The sequence below is a fragment of the Anser brachyrhynchus genome, assembly GCF_964034855.1.
Source record: "Anser brachyrhynchus genome assembly, chromosome: 1".
In the NCBI taxonomy this organism is placed as follows: Eukaryota; Metazoa; Chordata; class Aves; order Anseriformes; family Anatidae; genus Anser; species Anser brachyrhynchus.
Genome location: NC_137694.1, coordinates 155,068,855 through 155,081,359, shown reverse-complemented (window position 1 = coordinate 155,081,359; position 12,505 = coordinate 155,068,855). Strand labels below are relative to the sequence as shown.

Here is a 12,505-nt window from a genome sequence, read left to right as displayed (position 1 = left end):
ACATAGAACTGTTCTGGTGAGTACAGTCAGTATCACAGGCAAGTTTTACTGAGTCCTTTTATAAGAGTCTCTACCAAACTTAAAATTTTAAAGTAAAACCGGTATCTCAGTTATAGAACAGTATCAAAAACATTACAGAAATATATCAGTTTTTCTAATGCGATTTTTCTGTTTTCCAAAAGGATTTCCTTTAGGCCTTCAACTAAGACTAAGAAAATCACAACCCTTCATTTATTTCTCACAAATGATTAAAAACAGAACTTCCATGTCCTAAAATGATAGTAAAATATTCACATTTAGAACTGCAATTTTAAAATAATAGTCTTCGTGCTAAGAGATAGATGATTGGTTTAATACTAATGATATCAAATATTTGTCATGAATTCAGGTCAAACAACTGCAATATAAGTAGACTTTTCAAAACATACAGATCAGGAACAAATAATTCAGTTTTTCTAATTAAACAATTTAAAGAATTGCAGTGATCTTTAGATTTTTTTTAATTTAGAGGTGATTTTCTTGAGTAGCCCTTTTTTTTTTCTTATGAAAGACAAGTTCAGTGATTGTGTTGCATTTTATTTTAGAGGAGGAGAGAAATGTGTTTGTAAGTAACTAACATATAGTTTAAGAGACTGTAGTGTCCTTCTACCCTTAGTCTAGTACTTGATGGGCTTGATTAAGTGTTAGGGAATATTGTTTCAAACACTAGGCTAAAAAAGGCCTATGTTCTTGTGTTTTCCTGTGTCTTGGACCATTGCTCAAACTGCATGGCTATCATACACAGTGCAGCCTTCCTGTTTTTATTCTCTACCCTTTCTTTAGCAGGAAGACGATGAACCATACTCAGTTAATTGAAAAAAATGATTGTAGGCATCTGTCCTGAGGGCTGAAGTTTGAACTCTGGATCCTGATTCCAGTGCTTGAGCACAGCAGAGGATGTAGGAGTTCAAGCGCTATTATGCTTAACATTTTTCTTGCAAGTTGTAGGTGTTTTTGTCTGTATTTTGGTTTCGTATCTGATGTCTAATGCTGTCTGAACTCAGCAGGATGTGTGTCCCATTTTGGGCATGGTTGTTCAAAATCAGATATATTCTCCCTACCTTCTGGATTATGAAAATTTTTATCTTTTGTTGGATCTAGCATTGAGCAAGATCTGCTAATGGAAAACAAGATTTGTTTTCTTTGGACAGATTCTTCAACAAAATTATGATCTTAAAATTTGGGATGTATTTGATCTTATGTAGGCAACTAAATTGTGTCTGTCAATAGGCTTAAAATAGTCTATCTTGACAAGAAATTCATAAGCAGTATGTCAGTTTCTGCAAAAGAAATTTTACTTATTCTTGTCCAAAACATAAACTCGAAGTTGTAGTGTGTTTTTTTTTACAGTGAGAGCTTGAATTTTTTTTGACAGTAGTCAATAACTGGATGAAACAACAAATTTGATAGTGTAGGATGATTTGTGTGAGAGAAATATTCAGCGTTTTTTACCCTGTCAGATATGTGCCCACTCAAACTAGATAGACTTCCTTTTTTTTTTCCCGTTTCAATTTAGAACTTGTCTATGTGTAGGATAACTTACAGCATATGTGAAATGAAGAAACAATCTTTAAAAATGAAATTTAAACCTTAACCTATTCTCTTCTGAAGGCCAAGGGAAGACATATAGTAAACATTTAGTTTCAATGCTAACCTTCATTGCAAAAGAGCTCAGATCACTAGACCTTCCTGTACTCTCTTGGTAGGACCAACAATTTTTTTACCTGCATCTTTCTTTATTTTTTTATACACGGCTCACTATACCTTAATATTCTATTTCTCTTGGTCCTTGAAGACTTGGGTTAAAATTGCTGTATGCTATATAAAAATCCAGTCAGGCTACCAGCGGTAGTGGAAGAAAAGTCTCTTCAGGGAGATTGAAAATAAATTTGGAATTAATTTAGAGACTGAAATAAATTTGGTTTATATTTATTTTTGAGATCAGGCTTCAAGGGACTGTTCAAAATGCAGTAGAACTGAAACAAGTGTGTTCAGGTGCTCAAAAGTTGTCTTGAATAGAAATGTTCTAAAATGTGTGCTTTGGCTTGGGATTTTTTTTGTCATCTTAAAGTTAACCTTTTGTTCTAATCTAGTTGTCTAAGACACCTCTTAGTTCAGTGGAAAGAGGTATGTACTTCCTGAGAGTCAGTCCCACTGTCCTAGAGAATTTGGGATGCTTCATTTTCCGAAGGTGCCCTTTTTTTCTGCATTGTTTAGAGAGAGCTTCAACAATTTCCTACAGACTCTCTGATGACTTAAGTTAGATAAAATTTGATTCTTCCATACTTTCGTCAGCTGGGGCCAGATTTTGCATTCTGTCTTGGTTCCTTTAGTTTTAAAAAGATTATTACCTTAAAATTAGCACTGTAATTAAGAACAACCAAATATTTTCACCTATATTAAACAATATAGCTATGCCATTTATAATTTATGGCACATAAATTTTTATTATAACTATACAATGAGTGTTGTTTTCCTGACACAAACACTTTGATGGTACCTTGTAACAATATCATGGTGTATCATTTTAACTTCGTGTTCTAATCAGCTTTAGGACATTGACCTTGGTTCATTTTCAAGCTACTAAATATACAAACAATTTGAGACCAGATGCCAAATATTTATTACGTTAGCAGTAACTTTTAAACAGAACTTTTTTTTAACATTCTCATATAGCTCCAAAGGATTGGTGCTTAAAATTGTTAAATAAGGGGTTTCCTGCGTCTAGCTATAAAACAATCACTTTGTAAAACATGAGAAAAGACTAAAACAATTAACAGGAAAAAAGAGTCCAAATAGACTTTATGCTTGAACTGATTTGAAGTCTTGTTCTCCTGAAATATCTGACATAAAGGATTTGAGTTTAAAGTAAGAGTACTTGTGATATCTAATTATTACTTGGCTAAATAGCAGACCTGTAACTGGAAATAAAATTTAGCTGAATCATATAGAAGCGGTTGTGATAAATCATATTTAATTATTTTAGTGTGTAGATGTGGATAACATATACTGCTGTTCTAATTGTCCCACAAAACAGAATATTCTTGTATAAGAATATTAAGATATTTAGCAAAATGCCTGCATTTTTAGTGAGACATATACTGGATTTTAACTTCATCTCAGAGATTGATTTGAATGTTCTGTAAATGTCTTCTGAAATATAATTGATTTGTGAAATAAGTGTCTTTTATTTCAGATAATATAAGCAATGAACCCAAAATGGAGTTAAAAGCCTAACTAACTAGTTGTTACATATTAGTCTGTTCATAATTACGTCTTCATAGTAAATACCCACGTCTGTCTCTTTTTGGGCCATATTGCCTGTGAATGCAATAATACAAATTTTTAAGATACAGGTTTCAGAAATTAAGAAGAATGCAAGAAATGTCCTGGAAAAAAAAAAAAGATGGCCTGAAAAATATTTTATTATATTTGGGGAGGGAGAGAAGAAACACAGAAACTTATTTTTGTTGAAATATTCCAGGACTTCTCTAGTTTGCTTGTTTTGTGAGGCTGAATTCTGTGGGAAGTTGTAGGCTTTGTAATGAAGCAGAACTGCCCACAGGGAATCATCCTATTTACAGGACAGTGATTTTCCAGCCAAGTACCATGCTATGCCCTAGATGCACTGTTTTAATAATAATAAAAAAATTCATCTCCCAAATGAGTTTATGTTGAACTCCATGGTGTTTAGTTCTGGACTGGGTGATTTAGGACTAGGGTGGGAAGTTGGTTTAGATGCTGTTGGGTTTTCTTTTGCTTTGCATAGGGGAACCTGTTACAGAATCTAGCAGTCAAATTGGCTCGAGTTCTCTGGTGCTGCCTGCTGCTAAACCTTCTGTGGGACAGGGAAGAGGGTTTTGGGACAAGCTGTAGTTTTGGAAATCCCTTGGTGTCATTCTTGTAGAGCTCTTTTAAAAGGATTTTTCCTCTAGAAAGTTCCATAAACTTACCGTAACTCAATAAAATTTGTGAGGAAAAGATAAGTCCGATCCCTCAGAGTGCAGAGCGCTCTGGGTCTGATGCTGCACAGTGCACAAGTCATCTTCATGAGATCAGCGCCTCATTTCCAGTCACATCTACCCAGATTATTCACGCATCAGGAAACATTGGTGTCATAGATGCAGGAATTCATCTTGCTTAGTGCCCTACTCGCTCGGTGGTGCTAAAAGGAATAATAAATAATACAGATTCTTTGTCACAAATGTAAGCAGATATGGTTGAGTTCACACAGTTTGAGGAAGATTGTCTCCATTTTTTTCATCTTGTTTGTTTTCAGTGTAGAACTACACTGTTAAAGAATGAAGCATGAATATTGGCACAGGTTCCCGCAGATCAGAGCAGGAAGATAGATGGAAGAAAATGGATTAGAGGGAAAAATTTATAAGGAAGAAGGGAGCAGGTGTGGTCTGCAAGGAAAGAAATTGTTCCAAGAATAAGTACATAGAGTATAACATCACAAGATCGGAAGAAGTCTACTTGAATCCTCAAATCCAGTCTCCTGCTATTGAAAATGACTGTACCGTACAGAAGAATTCATAAAGTTCCTTTTCTTACTTTTCCTTACAGTTTGAACTTGCAGAATCAGTTCTGCTACACTCAACTTGTGTTTTTTCTAACGTGTAATTTAGGTAGTTGGATCTAGATGTTTGTATGTTTAACTCTTTCGTGGTCTGAAGCTGCAGTCAAGAGCTGTAGTTGACTCCTGACTTTTGAGAAAATCCTTGAAACTCCTACCTTGCAAGTGTTGGGGAAGTAGCAAGTTTTATTCTCTCTGACAAAAGATTTCAAAGTTTCTTCCTCGTTAAACACAGGATGCTCAGCCTGCTAAGAAAAACCCATTAGCTGTTGTTTCTGAAAGCTTTTGTCTGACAAAAAATAATGCTTAACAACATGCTTCTTAGTATTTCATTATGCAGTACAATTTTAGAGGCTTGAAAATACATTTTTTTTTCTTGTTTCAGTCTTTTGATTTCTTTTTTCCCGTTTGAACTTCTTGGGGGCTTCTCATAAGAAGTGAGTGCTCTTTGCCATATACAGACTGTAGAGAGGATTTAAAATAATCCGTTTAGAGTTTGAAGTAGCATTCAACTAATATTTCATATATAATTAATTTTCTATACTAGCGTTTTTCACCAATCTTCATTTCTAGATTGGAACAAAAATAGAGTAACTGAATGCTATAGTAGTATAATGTCAAAAGGTGGTATGTATGCATCTGTTGGTTAATAGCAGCATGTTATTGTTTCAGGTGTTGGCAGATAAACATGGCAATGCCTTGTGGTTGAATGAAAGAGAGTGCTCTATTCAAAGAAGAAACCAAAAAGTTGTGGAGGAAGCACCAAGGTACGTATACTGGACTCTATACAGCTTCATAGTTACTGAAAACATTTTCAGAAAGCTCCTGGTTTTATTATACAATTACAAGCCAAGTTTATTCTTTTAAAAAAATGCCAAGAAAATAAATGGTATGTTTTAGTATGTTACAGTCATTTGAATGTAATGCAGCTTTAATGTGCTTTAGAGAGTGGTTTGACCTTGCTTCATTCAGTCATTCTGTAAGAAGAAAAATAGTGATTTATTAGACATATTTTTTTTCATGATCTTGTATAAAATAGAAGTGGATCTTACCAATCAAATACACGGAGTATATGAGATGGCTTGCTTATTACATCTGAGATAGTTTTGTTTTACGTTGCTATTCAGCTTTTGGATTTAAGAGTCAAATAAAAAATGAAATAAATACCTTTAGGAATGGTTAACTGGTATTTGACTGTTACAGTAATTTTCAGAGGGCCAGATAACGCAGTTTATTTCTATTTTGAATTGAATATTAAGTTCTAAATACTCTGCACCACTTCTAGTGCCACTCATGGTAGTGAGCTATGGATGTAGGTGTCCAGTAATGCTTAAATAGCTCTTGTTGTTTCCTGTAGTGCTTGTGGATTTCTCAGAAGCATTATGTCTAGGAATCTGACTGTGTTGTGGTTTGGGTAATATGAAGGCTTCATGTCACAATGTAATACCTGTGTGTATATATGCGTACCCAAGCACTTGAGAGGAGAGTCTTTTGCCTCAGCAGTACCTATTGGTTGCTGCCTGCCACTATTGCCTGCTCATACTCCATGCCTGTGGTGAATTAAAAGGAGTGATACGTCTTTCTGTCACCAGCCAACCATGATTAGAGTGTTTCTTTCATCAGAAATATCAGCCTTTTAACTTACTTGGGCTTCTCTGTTGGAGTTGCCAATAAGTTTTTTCATCCCTTCCTATAACTCTACAAAAGAGTGGGGGCAAGCCAATAGCTTCCAAAATTTGGCATGAAAATTCGTCTTTCTCATTGCTGCTGAATGTTTTAGACTTTGCCAGCCCCTTATTGGAAGCCTTATCTGACTTACAGCTGCTTGCAGTTGACTGCAGAATCCATTTATTTACGAACAATTCCAAGAGCATTGCAGATACGCAAGGCAGTAACTTCTGTCAGACACTGTAGAGACCCTAAAGCCTTCAGTTAAACCTTCCAGGTAATGACACAACTTCTCTTGTACAACTGGGTGGAGGAAGTACGCTGTCCTCACTAGTATTTTTTTTTCCTCCTACTTTGTGTGGTAGCTGCTATTAAGAATGTGGAGCTAAGTTGAAGCCCTTCCCCCCCCCCCGCATGATGCTGAGGAGATGGGAATATTGTAGGCTAAGATGTTTATTTTTATTTTGTATGATTTAGGGCTTTTGACTCTGGCCTCTTCTCAGACCTCTTTTGATTCACTTCCTGCCAATAGTGTCTTTTTCTGAAGTGCCCAGCTGCTGATTTCGACAGACTGATTGTTGGGGTTCATTTAGCTTTGAAAATAATCTTTATGATTTTGCTAAACAAAGCTAAGTCTGCAGCTCTTGAACTTGTCTTATTGGGATCATCTCATGTTTGAATCTGAGGTTTTCATAGGGAAGTTCTGTCTTGTTTTAAAAAACAAAACAACAAAATACTCCTTTTTTGAGGAGAGAAAGCTCTTTAGTTCACAACCTGATGAGCTTACTGTATTCAAGGGATTCATGGTGGGTCAATCCCTTGTTCTCAGACAGGAGACCAACAGGCCTTGCTCTTTCTCTTTTACCATATTCAGTTGTCCTACTCTGTTCCAGGAAGCATGGACAGTAAGAGCATCACCAGTTTTTTAGTTAGCGCTGGTTGTAGGCTTCTCAGCATTCTTTGGGAGCTGGGCAAAACTTCTGGTGCCTTGCAATAGTTTTGTCTTTGCCTCTAGCTTCAAACCTTTTGGGAAGATGCTGTTGACTTTTCATGTCATCAGACAGGTTGAAATTTAAACAGATGAGCAACATTTAATTGTTGTTCCTTAGTTCAGTTTTTGTTCCTGCTCTGCCCAAACTCTCTCTGTTCATTTTCAGAGAGAGTTGCTAAGAGGCAGTGTACTTTGGCAAGATAGAAAAAGACAACACCCTAGCATTTTGTCTGGTAGAGCAATTACGAAGGGAGTCTTCGCCATGTGGAGAAACAATGCTCATAAAGCTTATGAGAAAATCCACTGATCCCTTACGATCAATCTAAAATAAATTGATCAATGGAATGTAAATGTTCAAGAATCTTAGTTGACTTCCTGTTGTATAACTGGAGCTCAAAGGATCGTTCTTAACCTTCACTTTGATGAGAGCAGGTGTCCTTTCTAACCATTTCAGGACCTGATAAAAGCTTTTTATCTTTTGCCTCACCGCTTGGGTGAAGGAATGCCCAGCTGTTCAGAAGCACTTGGCTATCTGTTTCTTTGATGTCCAAAGTTAGATTTTAACCATTTTTTTCTATTTTTGAGTTCAGATTGGCTATTCACTCAGCTATCATTACTTGAATATGTTGATGACTTTCTTCCAAAGTATCTTGAATGGCGTTATGGAGAAGTGCCACGTGAAGGCCCTTCCACTCACTGTGATCATCCAGCTGTGGTAGTAAAAGAGATCAAACATTTGATCCCCCATGGACTGCCATTTAAGTATCATATCTCAAAATGCTTAACGTAGGGACACTCAGACACTGGGTGTAACCTTCTCTCTACATTTTCAGGACTTTACTGTTCAAGTAATGGTGGAACAGCACCCTGCCGTTGTGTTCTCTGCTGTTGTGTAAGATCTGCATTATCCTTCACCATGAGCAAATTCTCAAAACTTGCCAGCTGCCTACTAATTCTCCATGGCTGTCTCTACTTTGGAGATTTGAGGTGATGCCATGTCCTTTGGTTTGAATCTTAGTAGACAAGACCTTCAGAATTAAGCTATTCTTATGACACGCTCTCAACTATTTACCAATTTCCCTGAGTTTAATCTCAGGCAGGAAATAATTTTCTTAGTATGTTTTTTTTCTTTTCTTCCTAGCCATATACATTCAGAGTTGTGGTTGACTTAGCTATCACAGACATTAGTTTTGCACTGTCTTTTTAGATTGAAGGATGTTCTTTCAATTTCAGTTCAAAGAACAAAAATGTTTTTTTTTTATTATTATTTCTGCCTGTGACAGAAAGATCTAAGAGAGAGATTTCAAAAGGGAGGTTATTTTACCAGTAAGTGACTGCGTTGGAATGCAAGTAAAACAGTTAAACTCTTCTTGTGACCTTTTTGGCATGCACCATTGTTAGCTTCTCTGAGGAATGTTTCTGTCCCTGGAAGGTGCACAGACAGCAACTTCTTTCACTTTATGCAAGCACTAAGCTTTCTCCATGAAGCCAAGTTACTTCAGGATCATATTCCAGATTAACTGCCAAGGTGCTATGTGAAGTCACCAACAAGTCGAATGAGTGTATATAGACAAGAACTTAGTGAAAAGTATGTCATTGCTCTATACTGTGTATACAAGCTCTCCTTAGAGTTGTGCTCCATGCATATGTGCCAGAACCACATTTCCTGTCACTCTGTCCAGAAACCCTTGAAGGATTCTGGGCTAAGGGAAGCTGTGAGCCTGTTCTGTTTGTGTCTCTGTACATGATTCATAGGTTAGCGCAATTTAGATGTGGGGGTAAAGCTGTTTTTCAAACATGCCTGTAGTGCGGTAGTATGCATAGGTATCTCAAGGAACGATTACTGTAGATAAGTAATTAGTTGGACATGCTGCTTGTTTAAAATATTTCCTAAGAGTGGGTAAGCTGATCTTGAAATGTAGAAAATGCAGATACTGTTATCTCCCAGCATAGTCATATCTTCAGAAGAAGCGTAAAGTGAATTTTCATTGTTTGTTTTGGGTGTATTTTTTTGTCTAAGCCGAGCAGTAAATTTCCACTGACAATGCAATTGTACTTTGCAAAATACTTGGCTTTTTCTGAGTGAAGGTGATAAAGATATTTTGGGAAACAGTATCGGATGAACTGGAGGTGGAGAGGTAACATTTTGCCCATGTGGTCACCTCTCTGGATGTAGAAACAATAGAACAAAACAACTGGATTGTCTTTGATCAACTTTACAATCACTTGAAGAAGGTCTTGTGAGTGAAATGTCAGGTCTGATCTTATTTGGTCTTTCTGGTGCTTTTATCTTGTGAATCCTTTTTATTTTGCAGCCTTCATGCTGCCATAGGAGCTATTTGGTGGGAAGAATAACAGTATATGTGTGAGGAAAAGAGTTGAAGTCAGGTTTAAAATGCTCCATTTTCAAGGGATGTCTAATTAGACTGGAGAAGGTTTATTTCATTTGTATAAGGTGAGTGGTTAAAGAATGGAGAAACAATGTATATGAAAGGTAAAGCAGCAGAGGGGAATAGGAAAACTTCAGTTAATTAACCTACCTGATTGCAGGGATATTCCAGTCATTTTAGAGCATAAAGCTTAACCACATGGCAGAGATAAGTTTAGCAGTGTGACAGCTCTCTATTCCATTCTTTGGCTACAGCAGGAGGTGAACAGAGAGATCTCAGACATACATTTAACAAACATAGGGAGACACCACTGTAATAAAAGGGAGTAACTGTCTTTCATCCATATGAGAAGTAATAATGGTTATTCTAGAAATAGAATATGAAGGCAATATTGAAAAGGTTCTGTTCTTCATAAGCCACTCATTGACCTTTCATGATCAAAACCCTGAATTGAATTATAAGTTAATGTCTTTGTGTAATCTTATCTTCTTATTGAATCAAAATAAGAAATATTATGAAACTCTTTTATGTTACCAGCACCTATTTTTATAGGTATGACGGTTTTGCCCTTTTTTCCCTCTCAGATCTAGCGTAGGATCTGCTGATAGCATTCCTGTGATCTGTCTTGACTTCCTTTTCCTGTTGACCCAGTTGTTGCCAAAAGAGAATTTTTTTCTGAAATTCTGAAACTGCTTGTCTTACTGTCCAACTAAATCCACCCCTATGATGCTGGCTGGCCTTGGGGTGCTAAGTAGCACTTTTCCCATGAAGAAAAGCATTCCATTGTCTATCAATTTGCCTAGGTATTTCCTTGCTTTTCGTGTCACTTCAGATACTGGCTTGCAATTGGTCCTTTCCAGAATTAGGGCCCACTTTTGAAGACACCTCAATCATAGAATATCTGAGTTGGAAGGGACCCACACGGATCACTGAGTCCAACTCCTGGGTCCCCAAAGGACCACCCCTCCAAAAAAAAAATCAGATCATGTCTCTGAGAGCATTGCCCAAACACTTGAACTGTGGCAGGCTCGGTGCTGTGACCGCTGCCCTGGTGAGCCTGTTCCAGTGCCTAACCACCCTGTTGGTGGAAAAACCTTTTCCTGATATCTAGTCTGAACCTCCTGTGTCGTAGCTTCAAGCTGTTCCCTTGGGTCCTGTCACTGTCCCCAGAGAGCAGAGCTCAGCGCCTGCTTCTCTGCTCCCCTCGTGGGGGAGCTGCAGGCCGCCATGAGGCCTCCCCTCAGTTTCTTCTCCTCCAGGCTGAACAAACCAAGTGACTTCAGCTGCTTCTCACATGTCTTCTTCTCTAGACCCTTCACCATCTTTGTAGCCCTCCTTTGGACACTCTCTAATTGTTTTATGTCTTTCTTTATATTGTGGCACCCAAAACTGCACGCAGTGCTCAAGGTGAGGCTGCACCAGTGCAGAGCAGAGCGGGACAGTTCCTTCCCTCAGCCAGCTAGCAGTGCTGTTCTTGTTGGACCCCAGGGTGCAGTTAGCCCTCTGGGCCGCCAAGACATGCTGCTAGCTCATGTTCAGCTTGCTGTCCATCAAAACCCCCAGATCTTCTCTGCAGGGCTGATCTCCAGCGTCTCATACCCCAGTCTGTATGTATAGCCAGGGTTGCCCCTTCCCAGGTGCAGAATCCAGCACTTGCTCTTGTTAAACTCCATGTTGTTGGTGATTGCCCAGCTCTCTAACCTGTCTAGATCTCTCTGCAAGGCCACACCACCCTTGACGGAGTCAACAGTTCCACCCAATTTGGTATCATCTGCAAATTTTCTCAAAAAAAAAACTTCAAGTCCTACATCCAAATCATTTATGAAAACATTGAAGAGAACTGGTCCTAAAATGGAGCCCTGGGGAACCCCTCTAGTGAGAGGTTGCCAGCTTGATGTAACGTCATTTACAAGAACCCAAATACCTAACAATTTGGTATAAGCAATACATAACACTTGGTATTGTGGCCTTTTCGTTTTAAACAGTAACTTAGAGGTAAGGTAGAAGTGACCTTCCATTCCTTTACAAAAGTGTTTTTAAATGATAGTTGAGTTACATGTCTAATATAAATCACCACAGAAATATGATAAGCATGTTTATAAGTTCCTATAAAATGAACTGTACATGCTGTCTCTTGTTGAAGGTCAGTGCATTGGAGTGAAGGGCAGCCAATTCCAGAGCTTTGATGTAAAAATATAAATTTACAGTCTACATAGGTTAATCTAAATCCAAATTTGCAGTGTAGAGGAGAGGAATGAGCAGAGTATATATCTTCCCAAGTCTTCCAGTATGTTCTAACAGTGAAAGCGGTGTATTGAGCTCCTAGATTGAGAAGGGTTGCCCCTGGGTGGTGTCCATACTTTGTAGAAGTGAATGAATTGCAATCAGCAGACACGGATAACTAGTCTTTAGCTTACAGGTAAACTTGAGAGAGGAAATATAGAATATGAATGTTTGTCATTGTTGATTTTGTTTTAGCTAACATAATGAATACATAAGTTTTCTTCACTACAATTTTGCTATCAGTGGAAGCTCAAATAAATACTTCATGAACTTCCAGAATTTATTTATTACAAAGAATATCAATAAAACAGACATGCTGTTTTAACTTTGAGTCAGAAAACAAATTTTCCTTAGACCTCGTCTTGTATTTTGGCATTTGTGTTTCTCTTGGATGGTATCTTTTCTTAACAGCTTCATTGTGGTTCTTTATTTTTTAGTTACTATTTTCTGAAAATAGGTATGCCTTCTAAAATGTCATGGATTTGTATGTATTTATTTTCATTTAACTTGAATTTTTATAGATCTTAGTGTTCTAAAAAAGTTCTGTTATTTTAT

At 37.4% G+C, this 12,505-nt stretch overlaps 1 protein-coding gene across 4 annotated transcripts in view; it reads left to right on the top strand.

Annotated features, from left to right (window-relative positions):
• The window catches only part of PCCA (propionyl-CoA carboxylase subunit alpha), a 285,019-nt gene that overhangs the window by 101,740 nt on the left and 170,774 nt on the right, over window positions 1-12,505 (top strand). For all 4 annotated transcript variants that reach the window (XM_080575923.1, XM_080575924.1, XM_080575925.1 and 1 more), the window contains exon 11: window positions 5,291-5,385. In XM_080575923.1, coding sequence (XP_080432049.1) covers window positions 5,291-5,385 — 95 coding nt within the window. The remainder of the gene's footprint in view (window positions 1-5,290; window positions 5,386-12,505) is intronic.